The 22328-nt window shown below is 38.6% G+C and overlaps 1 protein-coding gene across 2 annotated transcripts in view; it reads right to left on the bottom strand.

The window, feature by feature from the left end:
- Positions 1 to 1012: 1012 nt before the first annotated feature.
- Positions 1013 to 22328, bottom strand: part of KCNK13 (potassium two pore domain channel subfamily K member 13) — a 49510-nt gene continuing 28194 nt past the window's right edge. For both annotated transcript variants that reach the window (XM_030274842.4, XM_030274843.4), the window contains one exon: positions 1013 to 9802. In XM_030274842.4, the coding sequence (XP_030130702.2) occupies positions 8910 to 9802 (893 nt within the window). In that variant the 3' untranslated portion in view covers positions 1013 to 8909. The remainder of the gene's footprint in view (positions 9803 to 22328) is intronic.

The raw sequence follows: 22328 nt of genomic DNA, 5'->3' as shown, positions 1-22328 counted from the left end.
GAGTTTCTGACACATTTCCCTTGCTACTCTGGTCTCTGCTCGTCCCTGCCGTGCCAGCCGCCGCTCCGAGGTTCCTGCTGCAGCCATTTCCATCTCCCCATGCAGCCCGTCCGCCACCGCCGCATGAGGGAGGCCGAGCCCGCGCCGCAGCGCCCCCTGCAGGTGGGGAGGACTCAGCACAACCACCCTGCCCGGCCGGCAGCCAGCAGCGCCCCTGCTGGCCGTGACCGGAACTGCAGGGGAGGGGAAGCACCGTGGCTGAGAGGTTTTACTGGGTTTCTGCTTGGTTTGGTTTGGTTTGGTTTGGTTTGGTTTGGTTTGGTTTGGTTTGGTTTGGTTTGGTGTTGCTGCCATAGTTGTTTGTTCGCCTTGCTATGTACATAAGCATACTAGTAAAGAACTGTTATTCCTTTCCTCATATCTTTGCCTAAGAGCCTCTTAATTTCAAAGTTATAATCATTCCGAGGGAAGGGGTCATATTTTTTCCATTCCGTTCCATTCCAAGGGAGGCTCCCACTTTCTTTGGCAGATGTCTGTCTTTCAAACCAAGACAATGTGTAAAAGTTGACCCAAATCCTTCCATGTATTGCCAAAGTACTTTTGTATTTTTCAGCCTGAATTCCAGGTGGTCTGTCTATTAGTTTGATCTGTTTCTGTAGCTCTGGGAACACAACTATTTTACAATATGCAACTGTAAAACGACAGACTGGAGTTTTATATTGGAGACTTGGCAAATCAAGATTTACTTTTGTATAATTTCAATTTTTGACTTTTCCATCAACAAATCAGTTGTGAAAATTCCCTTGGGATCTGAATTCTAAATCTTTGTTAGCTCATATCTGACAGCATGGAATAAAAATATTGCAATTGCAGCTTACTGTCATTTACACTCGATGAAACCAACATGAAACAAGTGTAAAATTGATTGTGAAACAGTGTTCAGACAACAGTAGGTAGAGACCAACAGTTTTGTTTCAAACAGGAAGAAAATATTGACTGGGTTTTGCAAAAATAGTGGTTCACTGTTTTTATTACTAACTTGGATGATGAAATACAGGACACAATCATTTTGAAGATGATTCCAGGCAGTCAGGGTAGCAAAGATGCTGAAAGAGAAGGATTCAAACCAACATGCATATGGGAAAGAGATCTGAAAAAAACAGAAACAACTCAATAACAATCCATGAAAGATGGTACATCACAATAACCACCTGCATAACTGGAGGCACTATAGTTTAGGTAATAGTTTTGAAAAAAATAATTTGGCATTGATATTATATGAAAAACTGAAGATGAATCAACAGTGTTTTAAAATAGCAAGCACCAGTCCAGAAACAGGAACAGGATAGGTAGGTAAGATAAGGAAAATAATTGTGCTGCTCCATGCTCTATTAACAATATATTTTCTCTGTCTCTGTATATCATTTTGAGCACTGTACTTGAAATGAAAAGTGACCAAGTGATGAAGCACAATCTGGAGCATTGTAGAGCAATGGTAAAAAATGTCACATAAGGAAGGGGACATGTTTAGCCTGAGATAGCAAAGACTGAGATGAGATACTGTAAAAAAATACCTTCCTTTCAAAAAGGAAGGGAATATTCTGTTCTCCATTTTAAGCAGGGCTCAAATGCAAACAATGTGCCTCAGCTGTAGCAAGGGAGATATAAATTTAGTGTCTGGGAAAATGTTTAAAATTAAGATGCTCTACAATGGGTTTGCAGTAGGTTGCCTGGGAAAACTGAAATCTCTAATGCTGGAAATTCATTAGAAGCATGACAAAGTTCTCAATTTTCTTATAATCATAGGCTGTGGTTTGTGATTCTAATTCCTGATATTGCACAGACCTATTACATGGTGCCAAACAAGGACCAAATCTTTTGCAAATAGGGAAAACAGAACTACAGAAACTACATTTCTGTAGTTTCAGTTGTTCATGCACAGGGCCTTAAAGCCTTAGGCATCCAAAGAAGGTAAAAAAGTGAAAGGCAGGGATAGCATCATGAATAAAGAACTTAAAATCCTGGCAGATTAAAGGGATTTCTTTTTTAGAGATGCTAAAATATCACAACACTTGCTGTTTACCTTTTGCACCTATGCTGCAATCTGAGGAGGTGTAAGCTCTGTTTGACACCTTCTCAGCTGATGGGGCATTCAGAACTCTCTGTGCCTCACTTGCTTTTCCTCCTGACTTGCTTTGTGTGGTATATATACCATGCATATTTGGCCAACAGAAGAATTTTATGAACTAAGAAAGAAGACAAATGGAAAGGAAAAAAAGAGGGTGAAGGGTCCTGCAGGTGTGGACTGAGGGCAAAAAGCTGAGGGAAAGAATAAGCTTACACAAGCAGTCAGCACAGAGCAAAATCTACCTTTGCAAAACTGTAGGAATTTTCATGGAAAATGTGTTGTTAGAGTTTTTTCAGCTGATGAAATGAATGACTACCAAAAATTCTTAGAGATAATAATCTGTCTACTTTCAATTTTAAATTGGTCTTCTTTAGAAGTAGATTATTTTGTTGACCAAAAAATGGTTCCTGGTCAATAACTTATTGCAGAACACAGCACTGCATGAGTAGAGTTAGCATTTGCACAATTGGTGGTAAAAGTGAAGCAAAAGGCTAGTCACATTTCTTTGGATTATTTTATAAAGTGAAATTAAAATTCTTGTGCAAAATTCCAGATAAAAAATCCAGAAGCAAAGTCTCCATTGATTTCAGCAGAGCAGAATCCATTTTTGAGCAAGAATCCAGCCAAATCCAAGGCATAGAGCCAAAGTGCCATGGGTTGTTTGCCAAAAGAGTAATAACCCTGCCTAGGAACCTAAGGCAGACAGAGTGACCTTTTCAGTCTCTGCCATCTCAAATAAGACTGCCAACAATAATGATACCTAGGGATCAAAATACCCATCTGCTATGTATGAGGCTGAGAAAAGCAGCAGTCTGGATGCTATTTACAAAGAAATTTGTTTAACTTAGAGCTAAGTATTTACCCAAATGTAATAGTGCAGAGGAAGGCCTGTCACTTGCCCTTGGTAGGGGTGTTGTTCATTACCTCATGCAAGAAGGGCACTGTCAGTACACTGTGAACAGAGTGCTGGAGAAGCCCCACCCAGCAGATTACAGATGGGCAGGAACTAGCTAGGCCTGCTTTGGAAAAGGGTGACAGGATGGCATCCAGAGGCATCTTCCACAGAAAATTATTCTGTGAATCTCTGAAATGGTGGTTTTGGGCATACTCACTGTCTAGTTCTGGCCCTGGGCCAGACAGTGCAGGCAGCAGGACACCCAGAGGTTAATGGCCAGCAATTGCTGCTACTGCAGCACTAAGGACTTTTCTGCACACTAATCAGGGTCTCCCTGACCATTGCAGAAATGAGAACAATGCTAACAAACTTAGAACAGCACCCACTGCTCAGACCATCAGCTCATTGCCTCATTTAACAGATGACCAAATACAACTTTAAAGTCCTTTTATTTGAGCTGTGACTACTCACTAGCAATACCAGACCTCTTTGGTGAGCTGGAGAAATTACTCTGGTGTAAACTTGAGTTAGGATAAAGAGGAGGATTTCTGCAGCTCCAAGCAATACATGTAAAGGTTATGTAAGGTAATTTTTATTTTTCTTCATGTGCATATTTTCTTCTAAAGATATGAAAAAAGCAACATTAAGTTTTCTCAGATAAGACAAACAGAAAACACTGACAGTGTTCCATGGCTTTAAAAGGGGAAATAGCTTTGAAAAGCATTTAGAAAGATAACATTTGTGAAAATTAAGCCATCTTGCTCCTCTGGGAGCTTCTGCTTGTACCTAATAGGAAATCCATTTGAGTCCAGAAATTGCACCCTTTCTTGGAAAGAGTTGATTCTGCCTTTCATCAAAATTCCCCTTTATAGAAAGCTAGGCAGCCTGTGGAAAATAATATTTCATTTAAAACATATCTCACTTTTGTGTCTCTCAAAACCTTTGCAAATTTATATTTATTCTATTATCACAAATAATTTCAAATAATGAAGCCTGAAGGCCTACATTAGAGTGAAACTGTGAAAAACCAAAATATAACATAGTGTATTTATTCCATAAGGTTGTTCTTAGACTTACTTATGCTCTTATAAGTCTGCAGTGATGAGGTTTTTGTATGGTTTGACATAAAACAGCCCTGTAAACACAGGCTATATCAAAAAGCTTCTGACTACTTTGATATGAAGTCTTTCTTTGTGTTCACAGTTTCTCTTAAATCTAATAAAAGATAAGAGTATGTTGGTCCACCTTGAGGAGAAATGGCTTTCATTTTCCTAGTAAAATGTGACCTTTTAAGTCATAAGCAGAGTATTGGGTAGAAATTGTTGCCAATAGATGTTGGGAAAATAAAGAGTAGGGAAGGGATTATATTCTTATTTCCTGGAGTAAGCAAAAAAGTACTGTGAATATTCTCAAACAGACACATTGTACTTCTGTATTTGGCAGTATTTTCTGCCCAGGGGAAAGAAAACATTTGGTGATTCTCCATGTACAGCTTGTATGTGACATTAGATAAAATAACTTTATTACTTCTTGAAGAATCTAAGAAAGTGCTGTGTTATCCCAGCATTAGTAGCCTAAATTAAAACAACAGAAGATTCCAACTGTATTGCTTGGAAATGCTGACCCTTCTCTAAATTAAGGCTCACTGAGCTTCTGTTCCCAGCGTGGAGACATCAGAAGGTCACACAAGCAGTTCCACTTCCACAGCTATTGGAGAGAAGTCGTCCAAACAACTTAATACCCTTCACCTCCAGATAAATGTTATTAAAATATAATGTTAATCAAAAAGCTCTCTTCCCAACCTAACCTCTTTGTCTTGATCAATTCAGTCGGAGAAATGGAGCTGCTTTATTTTTTATGCCTAGCCCAACCTTCTCTTTGTTTTTCAATTTCTAAATGTGTCAAATACAATTAAAACTGACAGAGGCCAAGATTAAATCAAACAAAATGTAAACATTGATTGTGTTATTTGGTTGATGTAAAGCTTTCACCATAAAATGCTTTTAGATAAATTAATTCAGCTATTAGAGTGCTGCAGCACTGAAACTTTGCTCCAACTGTTTGAACTTTTCAGGGCACTGTCAGGTCATCTTAGATTCAAAATCTAATACATGGCAGGGGTTCTGAAATTGCCTAAGGGAATCAGGTACCTGACTTCCACTGAAAGCTGGTGTGTGGTGGGAAGTTAATTGACTTTCAGCAGGAATTAAATGCCTTTGAAGAGTCTGTTCATGTCCTTGCAAAAAGCAGCCCATGTCCTTCATGGATAGAAATGAATGTAACTGCATTCATACCTACCTACCAGCAAAGTGCCTGATGCACACATTTTACTAAACTAGCAAGAAAACCCTAAGAGCTACCTCTACTTTTATTTGATTGTATTTTGGTTATCACTAGATATTCCTTTCAATGTAAAATAATGATACTGTTCAATAATGCTATTATTAAGTTGTGGCATAACTATAAGGTTAAATTTCAGCAGACAACTCCATTAAGGACTTTCAGTTTCAGACTGGCAGGCTGCAACCTGCAGTTTAACCCACTTATTTTAGTGGCACTCCTGACCTTTTGAAGTGCATATTCAGAATCTCAATGCATCCAAAGTTTTCCCCCAAACACTTTTGCCTTAAAAACCTCATCCCAATATCTCAATAGCCACCATGAAAATTCATGGCAGGCAACAGAGAAACAGTACTTTTGAAAACAGGTTTCTGTCTTGTTGACTGAGATTTTAGTGTTAAGCAATACTGCATTAAAATCTACACTGCTTTGAAAATAGACCCCTGACTATCTCCTTTAATTCCTCATTGCTACTTTAAAAAGTAATGCAAGAAATGTGATGTTATATTTTTATTGTAATTTACTTTTCACACAGGATGGGCATTTGTCACTCCTGTGTTAAATTCTGCTCTTTTTTTGTATGTGTACATTTGTATATCCGCTTGTTTTGCAAATTTAATATCTTGATATTAAACTATAATATTATAGCTCATTATAATTAGAGCTTTTGGGGATTTTTCTCTTCAATGCCTTTAGTAAAACAACTGTAGTTGTACCGTGGGACTGTAGTCAGAAACATCTCTCTCTGATCTTAAAAATCTTATTTATCCATAGATATTCTCTAAGAATTCTACACTCTCCTTGGCAAAGTTACCTCATTCAATGTTGAGTGTGGCTGCCGTAAGGGGAGCTCAATGACAAAGTCAGAGGTCTCTTAGGGACAGGATGATGTCATGGTACAAGATGGCACAGGGACAGAATATGCAGGTCCTTCATCTCTGGCAATTGGCATCTGAACAGAGATGATTAGTGCAGCTATTCCCTCATTATCTTCAGTGGACAAGAAATCCAACCACAAAACCAGTGCAGAGATCTTGCACCTGGCAGGCGTGGGTCACGAGGAAGGCAGTGCTTGAGTGAGCAGAAGGTCAGGGCTGATCAATAAAAACAGAGTTAGTGTACACCAAAGATCCCTCACAGCCTTGCTAACTCTCTTGGATAAAGACTATTTATTAGTCCCTTGCTTTCATAATCATAGATGTTTTCAGACCTATTGAAAAGAGCTGACAAAGATTCCTCTGTGGTGATGAGAAACCAGCACTGGTTACCAGAAAGAATGGAACAGAGCAACACAACTGTCTCATGTCTTGAAACCATCTGAAGACCCTCTTAATGGTTGCTGAAAAAATGGGTTAAGTCCTATACTATTTCTGCTAGTTGGCAGAGGAATTCATCTGTAACAATGATATCTTAGGATTACAGGCATTGAACAGAGGTGTTTCTGAATGAATTTGGAAAGACGGCTACAGAGCAGTACATCTCTGTTTTTATAGCCGAGTATTTGTATTCAGGGCGATTAAGACACAGAAGGCCTTGGGATAAGAAAAAAAAGTGTAACAGTGCAATGGATCTTGGGTATTATAGATCATCTGAAATAGCTCGGTGGTAATTTATGCTAATATCTCCAAAAAACCAAATAAAACTGCTTTTCTCACAGGAGTTAGGTTTGAAAGCTGATCCAGGTTTTACATGGATGCAAATGTGAAGGGATACTGTTAAGACTATTCCATCGCTGCACAGATGAGTTGACAGATATCAGAATCTGAATTGATGACTTTAGCTTGAAGCTTTCCTTGTAATAAGAACAGCAGGATTTAATTTTAAATCAGGATTTTTTACCCCTAATAACGTAAAAAAAGCTTTGCAATTTTTTTACTAGTTAAGTACATTTCTTTAATATCTTGGGTTAGCTTATTATATGAAAGGATTCCAGGCTTTTGTTTTCAAATTCAAATATTGATAAAATGAGTATAAAAATGTTATTCTACAATATTAGAAATGTAAGTGAAAGAATTTAGGCCAGAATGAAGAAAAATAATTAATTCCTAATACAAATTAAACTGAAGAGGCTATCTGCATTGTCCCATATAAGAGAACTACATCATGATGTTTTAAATTTCCTAATATTGCAGTAGTCTGAAAGGCTTTCCAGCTGTGTGAAAACACTTAGTCCTGATGCATATACTATTCTTTCCAGGGGATGGGGTCCTTTGTGACCAGTTCTGCTTATTTACATTCTCATATATTGTTTAGCTTTAATATGTTGCATGTTTAAAGGAGAATCAGGAATTCAGCCCAGTCTTTCTTAAATTCTTGCTAGATTTTATGTTAATTTAATTCCTTATTTCTCTAGCTACCTAATACAAAGGATGATTTCACTGTCATTAAAGATCACTTCTTTTCCTGTTTTCATGATCTTCTCACTGTTATTATTATTCTCATTGAAATTTCCTTTCTAGTCATAATGAGCACTCAGAGCATCTCATTGACAAAAACAAGGAATGAAAACATTTTCTCTTTCCCTAATCAAGATCCTCTCATTATTATCACTGAAAGTCAGAGAAACAGAGGAAGAATGACAGAGTTACATAAAAAAGGACACTGCCAAAGTGATTCTTTTATCACAGTCATTTATAATAACACTCTAGATGCTGGCATGGCAATCTAATTGCATACTAAAGCCTGTTGTGTAAACTCAGTTAGTAGTTGCATTACACAATGCTGGTACTTTAGTCACAATTGAGGCAAATATGAACAGAAATTTGGAAAGACTTTGCTATTGTGGAGTAACCACTCATCAGTATGTCCATTTTCAATTTAATTTGACATTTTTGAAACAGAAAGACACAATGATTCAATTCTAGAAGAAAAAGTATCCTTGGAAAAGAATCATGTTTTGCAAATGAAGAAAAGAAAACAAAAGTAGGATAACTTTTTATTCTATCACTTTTGACAGTATCCTATTATAGGAAAGACTAAATAAATTCTAAAGGCAAAATTCTCACCCCATTCACATTACAGTAGCTCCAGAATATACCTACCAACTTTCATACTATTTCCCATTAAATTCAATCTGCAATATCACAAAGGCTGATTCATCTTTTGGTCTCAGATAAGTCACTTCCAGGAAACAGGCATGATGAAAGTAAAACAGAAAGCTCCAAACAATCTCTGAATTAAGAATGTGCTCAGTAGACACACTTGGTTTCTCCCATCCCACAGATTTCTTATCCTGAAATCTGTATGTCACATAATGGAGAAGAACAGGACATGGAAGTTTTATCTGAAGGCTAAATTAAAATCGTCCTGCAGTAACCTGCTTGAGGAGCATAATGATGGGGAAGAAGGAAGGCTGGGACTGGTACAATGCAAAAACATTAAGTGACAGCCCCCAAAAAAGTCAAGAGGTCTTCCATCAGGAGGTATGCTCTTCATATCACCCCACCCTCTGGTGGTACTCTCTCCCTAGCTATTTCACTTGATTCACATTGTTTCAATATCTGTTTAAATGGTTCATACTGTTTCACTGTTATTACTGTTATTATTTTACCTATCCACACTTGTCTCTGCCAGTCTGTTATTCATAATTGCCAGGGCTCCAACCCCACCAGAGAATCCATTTTGCTTCGAGTTAGAGCTCATTTGCCTTGGATACCCATTAGCAGTTTCTGACAGCTGTTTCTGCATGATGGCCAGTGAGACTTTATTGGAGGCCAGGAAGTCTTTCATGGAGATCATCTCTCCTGACAGACGGCGTCCGTCCGTGTCACTCTCATTGACACCGTCTGTCTCGATGGAGATGTTCCTCCGGCTGCGCACATTTCCTGGCATCACCACATTCCTCCGCGAACGAAATAATCTCCTTTGGCACCTGTGGCAGCACTTGCAGGCCAGTTTCTTTAATATCCAGTTTATGGACTGCTTGATGACAATAGAGATCACATTAAATAAGGAATAGATGCAGCACACCCCCATGAGTATGAAGACAAAGTTGCCAAAGCGGTAAAGGCCTTGGCTCTCATACCTGATGTTCTGGCTACTGACCAGATCACCAAAACCAATGGTGCTGAAGGCCACAAAGCAGAAGTAAAGTGAGTCAAAGTAACTCCACCCTTCAATTGGTGTGTACATTGCAGAGGCACAGCAGGAAATGATGAGGGATGCTACACATAAAATCAGCATTACATAGTACACAGAGGGCTTCCAGCCCGCCAGGCTGTCCACCTCAGAGGTCCCCGAGCCCCGCCGGCCGTTTTGAGGGAGAACCCCTTTCCTCCTCAGCTGTCTTTCGTGGCAGGACTTCATGACGTAAGCTATGACAGTGATCAAGCGCTCCAGGAACAGGTTAAAGAACAAAATGGTCCCTGCACATCCTATAAGGCCGTAAAATATCAGAAAAATTTTGCCTCCAACGGTGGCCGGGGTGGTCATACCAAACCCTGGAAGACAAAAAAGAACAGTTGAAAAAAATAAACCTGTAGGTACCATGTTAGGACTTTAATCACGTGCAAGACAGATGAACTGATAGCAAATTCTCGTGGTAGAGCTCAGCTTTGAGAAAAAATACCTTCTCCCCAGATGTCACCCACCTGTGCTTGACTATGTCTGAGCTGTAAGGGGAAGGAACACATGCCAGCATTTTCTCCAGAATTAGAAAGAAACAAAAAGCAGAACTAAACACATGGACAGGAAAAGAGAGTTTAGATGAGGCCTGAATTTTGGTCTGGTTGCTAGGTTCACTCTTTCTCTCTCTGTGCTTTGGATTGCTTCCAGGCTTTGGGGTTATTGCAGCTACTTTCTTCTGTCTGATGGTGCTTTTCTGCACCATGGCTCTGTGGCAGGGGTGGCTCTTGCCTTCCAGAGATGCATCTGCACCAAATCTTTGGAATACAAGGTGAAATTTCTCTGAGACTCACTTGACTCCTGGTGGTTGTGCAGGTGGCACATCAACCAGCACTCAGCACCCACTGTAGCCTGGCTTTGGAAGCCCAGGCTGGGAGTACACATCAGATGACAGCCCCTGACAGGATCATCATGAGTGTCCCAGTAGGAGTTAAAGACGCCCTGCATCTGACTTGCTGTCTGTCATTCATTATCAACCCCTTTCCAAATCAGCATTGCTGAAGTTTTTCTATTTCTCCGTGTCCCACTCCATATCTCAATTCTGCATGTGGATCTTATCAAAAGTCTCCTCTAGTCTGATTCCCTGTCATGGGATTTTATAGGCCAGAGGTGCTTCAGTCTACTCTCAAATATTTCCCATCCTAAAGCCTGAAAATAGTCATTTTGTTTTGGTTAAGGCTGTTGATAAGGCAATCTTGCTTTAAAAAGATATTACTAAAGAATAAAAAGATGTCCAGAACATCATTGAACAAATTGGAGTAACACTCATGACAAATCTTTGCTGGTGTTTTATTAAGATTATTAAAGGACTACATAACTAACCAACTAAGCAAAAACATTTTTGTTGACAGGACAGAAAAATCATGGGATTTTTTTCTTTCTCTTTGTAAGTATGAAATGCCCATTATGAAATAAACACATTAAGCTTGTGAGAAACAAAGGAAAATATAATCAGTATATAGTACATATATACTATATACATATATATATACACAATATATATAGTATATAGTCACTTGTACTTCAAAGAGAAGAAAAGAGCAATGTGTAAAGACCATGTTTCCAACAGTGCCAAACTGCACCTCTCTTCCCTTCACTCACAACCTGCTGCCAGCACAGATTCCTCTCTAACACTGGCCCTGCCTCACACTGTGAAGTGTCAGCCCTCACTCAAGCCCCTCCAGCTCGAGCCCCACTAACAACAGCTGCCAGTGTGGGCTCTCCAGGGTCTGCACTGCACTTTTGCCTGCATCCACAATCAAACATCAAGTGGTCCTACAGCAGGCTCCAGCCTCCTCATTAAATTTCTGTGCTAGGGAGAGCTGGACTGCAGCTCTGTGGTGTGGAAAACAACATGACAAGTGACAAACCACAGACAAAATGTTCTTCACAACAAGAACTTTTTCCTGTTGTTGCCTTTGGCACACAAATATTTCTTCTTGCTTTCCATCCTCCCTTTCTGTTCCATTACTTGATCCCTCTATAATTGTAGTTTTAATGCTTATTTTCAGTGCAGGCTGGCTTATATGCAAGTCATGACCTCCACCCTGTGGACAGACACAAAAAAAACAATGGACAAGAGGAATCTCTCAGCAGCTGGTGAGATCTGCCCAAAGAAGCTGTGGGGAGGGAAGTGAGGAGCTGCCGTGTCCCTGCCCCAGCCTGTTCCTTGAAAAGGAGAAGCAGATGTAGGCTGGGCAGAGATGGAAAAGTGGGGAGCCCCTGGCACAGAGTGAACTGCATTTAGGGATTGGCAAGTATCTCCTACAGCATAAAGCAAATGCCCTGGAAAGAGAAATGCAGTTAAGGCTCACATTCCCAGAGTAGCTTTGTGCCTTTGGGCTGCTTCCTACATGTCCCTCTCGGGATCCTGCCTCTGGCATCATGGCCAGAGCCTGAACTCCTCAGGTTGCTATTTTAACTGACTGGACATTGTTGCTGGGTTTGTTCTGCGACCCATTAGCAAAGGCTTTACAAAGGCATTCAATAGGCATTCCAGGGAGTCATGGGGAACTATGAAAAAATGACTCAGTGAGCAATTAGAGCACTGATGTGACCCATAGAGCACAACAGCAAAAGAGCAAGAAGTTACATTGCAGATTGGGAAGCAAATACAAAACGAAATTATAAAATCATATAAAAGAGGAAATAAAAGCAGTGGCTGACACTTGGAGGCTATTTGAAAGTACAAAATTGCTTCTCATGATGAATTAAAAAAAAAGGACAAAACCGCAGGAAAAAAATGCTGGTAATTTTATGGTATGAGAGAATGCTGATTAAGTTTACTGAATTTTATTTTACAAGCTGGGTGACATTTCTTGAAAGTACTGTTTCAAGTAACAATTGAGATTATAGTTAACCAAGTGGAAATCAGATCATTCTGGCTTGGGAAAATAAAATGTTTTTAAGGTACTAAAAAGTGCTTCAATGAATTTGTTAGATGTGTCTGCAGATATGGCATTAGCTTACCACTGTTGATAGAAATGCATGACAAATCCTGACTTTACCAGCCCAGCAATTAAGGCAGCATTCTTAGTAAAAATTTCAGGATCCTATTTTGAAATCAGTATTATACTGATTTGCCTCTGACCCATGATCCATTGACTTCTATAAACTAGTGACATCTTTCTTAATATTCAGCTGAACTGACCAAGTACATACCTTATGTTTCAATTTTCCTCCAAATATTGTGGTTTGTTTTTTTCAGCTATTGCTTAAGCAAGATTGGTGAATATTCATTTTAATTCTGAGTTTCTCTGTAGCAGATCTACCTTATTAGAAGCTGGAGGAAATTTAACTCCAAGTAGAGTCCGCAAAATCTTTCTAAACACTGCACACCTCCTATGGAAAACAAATCTTTAGATTTTGTTTTGGCAGCAAAATTTCTATTATGAAGTCTGGTACTGCAAAGCACTCTAAAATTCACCTGTGTGTTCAGGTTATATTGTGTGGATATTCCAAAAGTATACACTTATATAAAAAAACAACTAAAATGGGAAATCACATCAACAGTATAATATAATCACGTTTCATTATTTCTTGAAGTAAGTACTGGCTATAAACACAGAAAAGCGAGCAACTGTAATTCTTATCAACAGCCATTTTGATAAGAAGCACTGAGGTCCAACAGGAAGTTCTCTTAAAGCAGATTCTTCCAACAGCAAATAGTGAATAACATCAAGTATTAATCTCAATCTAACAGTAAAAAAACTTATTTTGAAATCAAACAAGAGTAAAATAGGCATCAACGGCCTATTCCAGACCAATATTAGGTAATTTCATCTTTTCTGTTGCAAACTCAGTTGCTCCAGTGCGATCAGCTGCTGTAAGTGTATCTCGTGAGTCATTACCACACCCATCTCACTCTGCCTGGTGATACATGGTTTGGCATTTTGTGTTTTAATTCTGGATGTCCTGACATTCGTTCACAAGTTACATTAATGAACTTCAATATGAGAAATAGTTCATCAGTGCTAATCCCTCATGAATGAATCTTGGGGCACCCCATATAGCATGTGTGTAGGGACATTGGGACAGACATAGGGATTTCACAGTTAATTTTAGATCATGCAATTGGGTCTTTCTATTGTTCTGAAAAATATCTCTCTTTTCTGAGAGGTTTCATTTCCTTTCTGAATGTGTGCAGTTTACTTCTCCTCCCTTCCCAAATAGAGGAAGTAGGTAGAAAGATGGGGCAACAATGAGTCACTGTGATGTTAGAAATATAAATATCAACACAAAACAGGCTCCAGTTTAACCTATAACAAGAGTTGTTTGTGATGTTTTTTCTGTATTCTTAATGTAGTTTACATTTATTTCTTTTCTCTGTCTGTTCAGTTTAGACACTCACTGGGGAAATTACAAATTTCCAGTGAAATAGACAATGGATAATAATTGAGGTTCATGATAGGTGTGAACCAAACTAAATAGGACAAAGACTTTCAACTGAAAAAAAAAATCAAGAAAATAGTAATTAGTAAAGAGAAATACAGGAAGACTTAGATATCTGCAAAGATGCTGAGACTCCTTTTTTTCAAACACATTCTGTACTGAACTATCTACATAAGGAAGTTTTGTGCTTCTAAAAGAGACAGAAGAGACAACTCTAACAGAAGCTGTACTTCAAAGGCTTCATTGAGAAAATGCCCTGTACTTCACACTGTTCCAACAGTGTGCGGACACCAATACTTTGGTAAAATTCTCTTCTGCATCCTCTGGTGCTTTCTGAGCAGGATAAGTACTCCTAACTAAACAACTTCTTCTGGAGTAATTTTCTCCTGTAGAGACTCTTGTAGGAACACCTAAAGGACTCTCAAATCTTGTCACATTGCTGCCCTTATGACACAGCTGTGTCAGCAAGCTTGTAAAAGCTTCCTGTTCCACAAAGGAAGGAGGACATGAAGTCCTTCTTTACAGAAAGAGAAGAAAAAGACTCATTTCTGTGAAGACTTCCATTGTATGAGAGGACACACTGATGGAACCAGGCATGATGCTGTCACACTTACCTGATGACAAATCATGTCCAGTTTCTGATATTAAAATATGTCTTTAGTGTTGTTGAGTTTGCTAAGTCTGTGCAGAAAAGTGCACATACACACACACACACAGACATGCACACAGACACTTCTGATTTCCCATCAGTGGAAGACCAGCATCTGAACTGTGCAGCTGGCTGGTGAGACATACATCCATGCATCTTGTCTTAAACATTAACTCAATATGTTTATCTTGCCTCTTATGAGGAAGGAAGAATGAGCTAGCCATGAAAATTTCCTTTAATGCAACAATTATTTGACAAATGAATATTTTATCATGACAGTCTGGAATGTGGTATCATTTATTTAGTTGTCAATGCTGTTTTCTTGTGCAGATGGCTAAGTGGGGGGGAAAGACTCATCCTGCCCAGGGAGGCAGGGATACGTGGCTATAATGGCATTCCTTTGTGCTCTATGCTCTTCTGTTTCCAGATTTGTCTGCCTGAGCAACCTCTGCACCTCCTGTCCAGCATCTCCAGCACTGTAAAACCTGGAAATATCTCCAGGGCTATTTGAGCTGAGTCATAACTGCAGACTGATATGATGAGTGCTCAGCTGCTTGGTGACCTGGGACCTGCCCTGAGTGCTGCTGCTGCTGCTTCCATCTGTGTCAGCATGAACCTCTTATGTCATGCACAGGCAGGATGAGAGGGCTGTAACCTCCTGCAGGCCTCCTGGCAGGGTTCACTCCATTCCAAAAGGACAAACACTGATGCTGGAACTAATAGTGTAGGATGTACTGATGAAACAATACACATATGAGATCTTTTTCCCCTCTCTAACTTGTTTGGAGACTCATCACACCTGACAGACAGCACTCTGGACACTGTTTCAGTGAGGCTGAAGGGCTGGCTGGAGATAATGATTTGGGGACAGCATGGATGCTGTGCTCGGTCTGTGCCATCACTGGGACAGAAGCCTTGTCTAAGAGATTGGGTGTCATATTTCTTGCCCTCTGAGAAAAGGCTTCTGCAAACCCAACCCTGTGACACAGATGTAGGTTGGTGTCACACCAAGTGTATGAATGGGACTTCAAGGTTAGAAATAGCAAAACCTTGGGCTTTCACTGATTTGTTCTGGAAGGCATGAGAAAAACTGGTTTTGTGTTAGTGTGTGAGGCAATGTCTCTATTTAACACAGCAAAGTTCAGCTCACAGAGTCATTGTCAGACCCTCTCTGGAGAGCTGGATGCCTGTTACTGCCCTTCTCTCATTTCACATATGGGAACTGCCTCGAACAGAAACCTACCTTAAGAAAAGCTTCCAATGTTAAGGAATCCAAAAGACATAAGTAAAAAGAATGCTAAAGGGACAACATTAAATGACAACGTCATAAAAAAATCAGTTTTAATAGACATCTTGAGGGGTCTGTTGACAAAGAATACATGATTAATTTTCATTATTGCAAAATTTTCACAAAAGATAATTTATGGAAACCTTGCCATTCTGTTTTATATAATTAAGGTTATATTTTATTTAAAGTTCACATGAGGCCTTCTATAAGAAATGTACACAGCCTTTTACAGCTGCTGTGTGATCATAAATTCAATGTATAGATGTTTTATGCCTACCTTCAGGTTTCTGTTTATAATTTTTATGTAGCTTTTGATGCTGGAGGTGCTAGGTCTAGTGCCTTTCCATCACCCCTAGATAGATTTGTACCTCTGTACAGCTTTTGTGTTACTATAGGGATAGAACAAAGTTCCGTTCTGAAATAACTGATTACTATTTTCAAACTTCATAACTTGTTTAACAGTCATCTAAATGTTTTTATTTAGCCTTAAAACATATAAACATTTATCTAATTAAGTAATATAAACTGAATATTAAATACAATTTTTGTATTTAATAAAAAATTATATTTTTGTTTTAGTATGTTGTATGAAAAGGCACTTATGCCTGCACATGCCTGGCTCCAACAAAACCTGAAATCCTGTGCTCAAATGTGTTGACCAGCTTCTGCCTTGGTATGGTTACAGTAATACTGACAAGTGGTAGTTCTGTGGACAAGGTTCATAACTGAAAAATATACAAAATTACATCTGAGTCAGATATATACACATATATAGAAGCCTTCTTTTTTGTTGAATAGAAACATTTATTTTCTGTTGAATAGTCTACCATACTAACAAATAGCAGTAAATTCAAACCATAATTCATCTTGGCAGGATAGTAGTTTATCTGAATTGTGAATCAAATTAACACTGTTTCAAGGGTTTGTTTGCAGTCATTCAGTCTGTGTAAACATAATAACCTCAACTATCATGGAATAGGAACATAATACTGTGTACTCATTAAGCTATAAGCTCATCTACACTAAAGTTTTCCTTTTTAAATCGTACAAAGCTGCCTGTATTTTAAGAATTTTCAAAGGTTAGTTTAAAATTGCTTGTTGTTACTTTACTGCTGACATATACAGCTTTTCTCTGGAATAAGTTTCAGCATTTCTTCTCATTTAGGGGTAAAACTATGGAAAATAAGGCAGGCTTTTTGGCCCCCTCAGGAGAAAAAAAACAAGTGGTGCCTGCTTGAATCCTCTTGGTAACCTGAGCTGGGGGACATACTGTTAGGGGAATCTCAGTGGAGGGGATTTTGTAAAATTCAAGTTCTTCCCTGGCTTTATATATCAACAATTTTAAGCAACAATGTCACTTGTGTTTCAACTGAAACAAAAATAGCTCAGCTGTGAGTATTAAGCTCAAAAAAAGAAAAGTAAAGAAAAATAAATCTGCAGTATTACAGACTATAAGGATGCTGGACACAGATAAGAACTTATTTTTAGTAAGTTTAAGCAACAGTGTAAGTGCAGGTGTGTCTGTGTGTGATTACATTTTCCTAACCAATATCAAGCCTTATCTGGATATCAGAGAAGAAGTTTGGTAGCCTTTGCTACCAGAACCACCACATGCCAAAGGCCTTAGCATCGCTACTTCCCAGGAAATAAAAATCTCACCCAGAAAATTAGTTTGGCCTGATGCTTGGTTGCATCAAACTAAAGGACAGATCAAAATACCATGGCATAAAAGACAGTACAGATACTGCTTTAGTTTCTTGGAGACTGACAGAAAGCCCCAAAATGCAAAGAATAAAGGAAAAAAATCATAGTGCTCAAGCAGGTGCTGCAGGGACTAAAAATATGAAGCAGAGCCCATGAGGTCACACCATATAGAAAAGGCTGTTGGTATTGTGTGTAATAAGGATTTTGAAATATTCCACATAAAAGCAGAAGCAGATATTAATATTGTAATGGAAATTTTAAAAACTGACATATGATGACAGACAACATCAGAGATTTCAGTGAATATTCATCACTCGACAATTGGTTATGGAGAAATGAAAAATCTGAGAGTGGTTGTGATGAGCATTTGATGATAAACTTCAACTTTGTTTTTATTAACTCTGAATTTCTTATCCATTAATCTGTGTCTCAAAAGCCAGGAGTTATGAAGGGGGAAAAGGCTATTTCTCCTTTTTTATATATTTTGCAAGCAAACATTTATTCTGGGGTGGGGGACATTGATGGATGGACACTTGGAGAAAAAGTCTGAGTTTTTCAGGCAATCACAGAATTACAGAACAGTCTGGGTTGGAAGGGGCTTTCTAAGATCATCTCATCGAGTCCTCCTCTCATGCCCAGGGACACCTTCTGCCAGACCAGGTTGCTCAACCTGAATCCTGAATAATGCTGGGCTTCTCCAAAGACAATACCACCGACCAAAAAAAAAGCATTTTTGGCACCAGGTGCAAATATATCAAGACAAACTTATGATACCATAACGAAAGGAAAAAAAATCAAAGAGATGTGACAACGGTAGACAGCACAGTGAATTCTGTCTCAGTGAAAAGAGTAAGCCATTGCTGAAACCTTGTGCTGGCTTCTGTCCACACAACAGCAAAGTGTGTACCTTTGTTTTTGAAATGTCTGGCTTTTTCACAATATAAAAGGACTTGCTAAGTCCCTGGCTCATGGATATCCTAAATCTAATGCATATGTCCCTTCCTGCGAGGTCAGAGATGGCCTAATGGCATCTCCAATGGCAAATGACAGCTCTAATGGCAAATGCCTGTAAGACAAGCATAAATGCAGTGATCAAATCTACTCACATAATTTTAAGAGGTCTAAACATTTATGTAAAACAGGGAGGCCATTTGTAAAATATGACAAGGAGGGTCAACACTCTGCTACTCCAAATCATCCACAGTAGCTTTGGCTTGCTGTCTAAGTGTTGTTTCATTGCAAATGTAAAAACACCCACAAGACAATACCTATTTCAAGGGCTGAATCTCTTCTCACCTATCTGGGTGATGATCAGTCCTGCTCTCTGTGCATCAGGCATATTCAAAGTCTCAGCATTTGCCTTACCCACGCAAACAGTTAAACAAGGACAAGACAGGCATGCAGAGGCGGGGAGAGCTGAATGAGATTACGAGACTATAGCAAGATTTTAAGGAGTAGTTAAAAGCTACAGAGCTAGGCACTTCCTGATATAACTGAACAAGTGATGTGCTATGGGCATCCCAAAATCAGACTGTGGCTAAGGTGGGAAGGGACCTCTGGAGTCTTGCCAGTCCAGCCCCCTTGCTCAGCCCGGCCTCCCTTGCATGGTAGGTGCCCCATCAGATGGAAATTCATCTAGAGGTTAACAGGGATCTTTGGCTTTCCAGTCAGATATTTATGGATTTGTGGAAATAAAATTCATACTTTAATTATATCTGGAAACAGAAATGTTCATATATGCAAAGATAAAACTGCAGTGAATCCTTTCAGAGGTAAAATTGTGAAACTGTTTCTGAAACACTTTTGATTAAAGCTTAAATGGCCCATAATAAATTTTGACATATTTATTTAAAGATATTTATTTATTTATTTATTTAAAGAAATCTTTCTTTACTTTCCTTCTGCTTTATGAGATATTTCTCTGCAAGTGGGTTAACTGAATTAATAACAAATACAATTTACTTGTAAATTTAAAAACCCTTGAAAAAATGACAAAATAAAGTCCTGGCTCTTTTTAGAAGTTTTGAAGATGCCACTTGTACTAGTAATAGCTTTATACGTTTCTAACCTCATAGTTCACAGTACTTATTCTCCAGCTAAACAGCGTATTTTGCTTTGGAAAAGAACCACATAATTAAATAATAGGATTTCCTAGGACTCTAAGTGTCCAGTGGCTAACTGTTTAAACAGAAATCTGAAAGTTTTGAGGCCATTTATCAAGTTCTTACTGCACTTTTGTCTCTCTATAATGGCTTCCTGGAAGCTAAGTCCAAAACAGTTTGTCATACATGAAAAGGCAATAGGGCTTAGATACAGCATATAATGTACATGCTGAAAAACATGTACAAAATCCTGTAACACAAAGTATTCTCTTCTAAAGTAAAAACTTGTAAGTGAAATACTTGAAGAGACAGAGTCTATCAGATTTGTGAAAGAAAAGTTTTTGAACTATACAGAAAAAAATCACCCAGCCAGGAGCTGAAGAAATTAACACTTTCAAAGTCATAGCAACTTTTCCAACAGGTAGAGAAGTCACATTCTCCAAATGAGTTTTAAATGAAGAGGAAAAGATTATTCTTTTATGTGAAGTTTTAAAAAAATTCTCAACACATATGATGAAGAATGGTGTAGACAGATAAAAATTAACCCTGTTTCAGCAGCACGGGCAGACCACAGCTGCCAAACTCCCCCAAGTGCAAAATATAGGAAAACACCCTAAAACCAAAACCACACCAGATTGTTGTCAGGAGTATAACATGACTTAAGCATATATTAACATTAGAATGTTAAATGACCAAATTAGCTGGTCAAGTACAAAAGTATTTTGTGAAATAACAAAAGGATTAAAAATTTGGCTAGTAATTATTCCAAAATATTCTGCTTCATCAAGGCTATTAGAGCTCCTGGAATGCTGATAACTTTAATGAAAACTATGGCTTTCAAAACTTTGGCTCTTATCTGGTGATGCCATATTTTGCTGTGTGCTGTACTGCTACCTTCCAAGACCTTTGGGAACACACGAAAATCTGTATCATACATACTGGATTTGACAAAGCCCACCACTGTCCTTTCCTTTCTGGCCTCCTATAAAATAAATATTGGCTGAAGTACTTTTCACTCAGTGTATTTATAATTGTGTGTATATATATATTGTGTGCAGTGACAGATGAGGATATTAAGATGTCCTGCCACCCCAAAGAAATTTTCTTTTGTGTAAGATCTGTTATTGCCCATATATAACACCAATGATGAGGTGTCACCAGACAGAAGATCTGAATATACTTGAACAACCTTTGGCTAGCAACAGAAGCTATTTCACGTACACATTATAGCCAATTCACATTCCCTTCCTTCTATCCTCTAATCTGCAGTTTTCAATATCAGGACCTTTTCAACATCCATTTACAAGACTCACAACTGACAACATAATGTTTAAAGCTGAAGATGTCTTAGCAGACCTTCTACTGAAGACAGAACTCACAAAAACCCTGGCACCTGGATTCAAGAAGTACCTCAGGAACTAGTCCAGCTGCTTGACAATCTATGAGTCATTACCACATACCCCGGGCAGTATTTAGCAGTGCAGCAGGTCTACCAATACCTTCACCTCCTTCCCAAATCCTGGTATGGATGCAGCCCATAGATTATTGTGTTTGGTTAGATCTTCACTGAACAGGTGAGCTTATTTGAAGTCATATTAATTTCCATTTCCATGTCTAGTAAACTTGTCTTGAAGAAGACCTGCTGCTGGACAAAGGATCCACAAGAAGAGAAGATACCTTCTAACATCCACATCCAGGTACTGTGGAGCTGAGGGCATACAAGGGCAACAGAGTTTGACCTGGCTTGCACCCCCAAATGGCATCACCTCCTGCTGCTGTTGGAATGGCTAGGGGACTAAGGGGTGCATTGATCTGGCTTTGCTGAGAATTTTTTTAGTTTTTATAGGAACCCTGCTTCCCTGCTTGCTCTGTCAGGATTTGCATGTTATTCCAGCTCTGCTGCACATTCTGCCCTTCCTCTGTCCCATCTTCTCCTTTCATTTTGGGTTAGATGTCATATTTCTATTGTGTTCCTTAGCAAAAATTCAACATCAGAAAATCATTTTTACCTTGCTCCATTACTTAATAAAGCATGTATATTAGAAAAAAACTACTATGAAACTTCTTAGAAACATCTCATTAATCAGCTTCCAGCATTTCATAGAGATTAAACATGACATACTTACTGACACAATAAAAACCAAAGACATGAGGAAGGCTGGGCTAACTAACATCATGCACATGATTGAATTTTGGGTACCTCCTCCAAAACAAGTTTTGATGTGAGAACCAATCTGTTCTCATAAAATTATTAAGGGATATTAGCAAACCAGATTTCCTTTACTGCATCTCAATTTAAATTTGAGAACAAGATTTTGTGGCTAAAAATATATAGTTTGAATGGCAAATTATTGTATTTTCTCCCTACATTATTAGGGCACATATTTCTCTTCAACACAAAATAATAATGACTACATGTATTTCAGTTTTATTCACAACTCAATTATGAAAACACAGAGTGCTCTGTAGATTACCTCCTACATGTCTTGCCACAGCTGAGGCCTTGGAGCTTGTGGGGAAGGGGATGTGCAGTTCTTCCACTCTTGTCTTTCTACAAAAAATTCACAATTTCAGTTTAAGACTTTGCCATTTTTACCTTGGAACTATTGTGTCTGAGGAGATCTCTGATGATACAGGCAAAGACCATTTGCTTTGCAGCCCATTCAGCACATGGAATTATTTTTTTCAAGGATGTTGCTCACCTCAGG

Source organism: Taeniopygia guttata, chromosome 5 (assembly GCF_048771995.1).
Source record: "Taeniopygia guttata chromosome 5, bTaeGut7.mat, whole genome shotgun sequence".
Classification (NCBI taxonomy): Eukaryota; Metazoa; Chordata; class Aves; order Passeriformes; family Estrildidae; genus Taeniopygia; species Taeniopygia guttata.
Note: the sequence above shows the minus strand (reverse complement) of the source record. Positions and strands in the feature narration are given on the sequence as shown.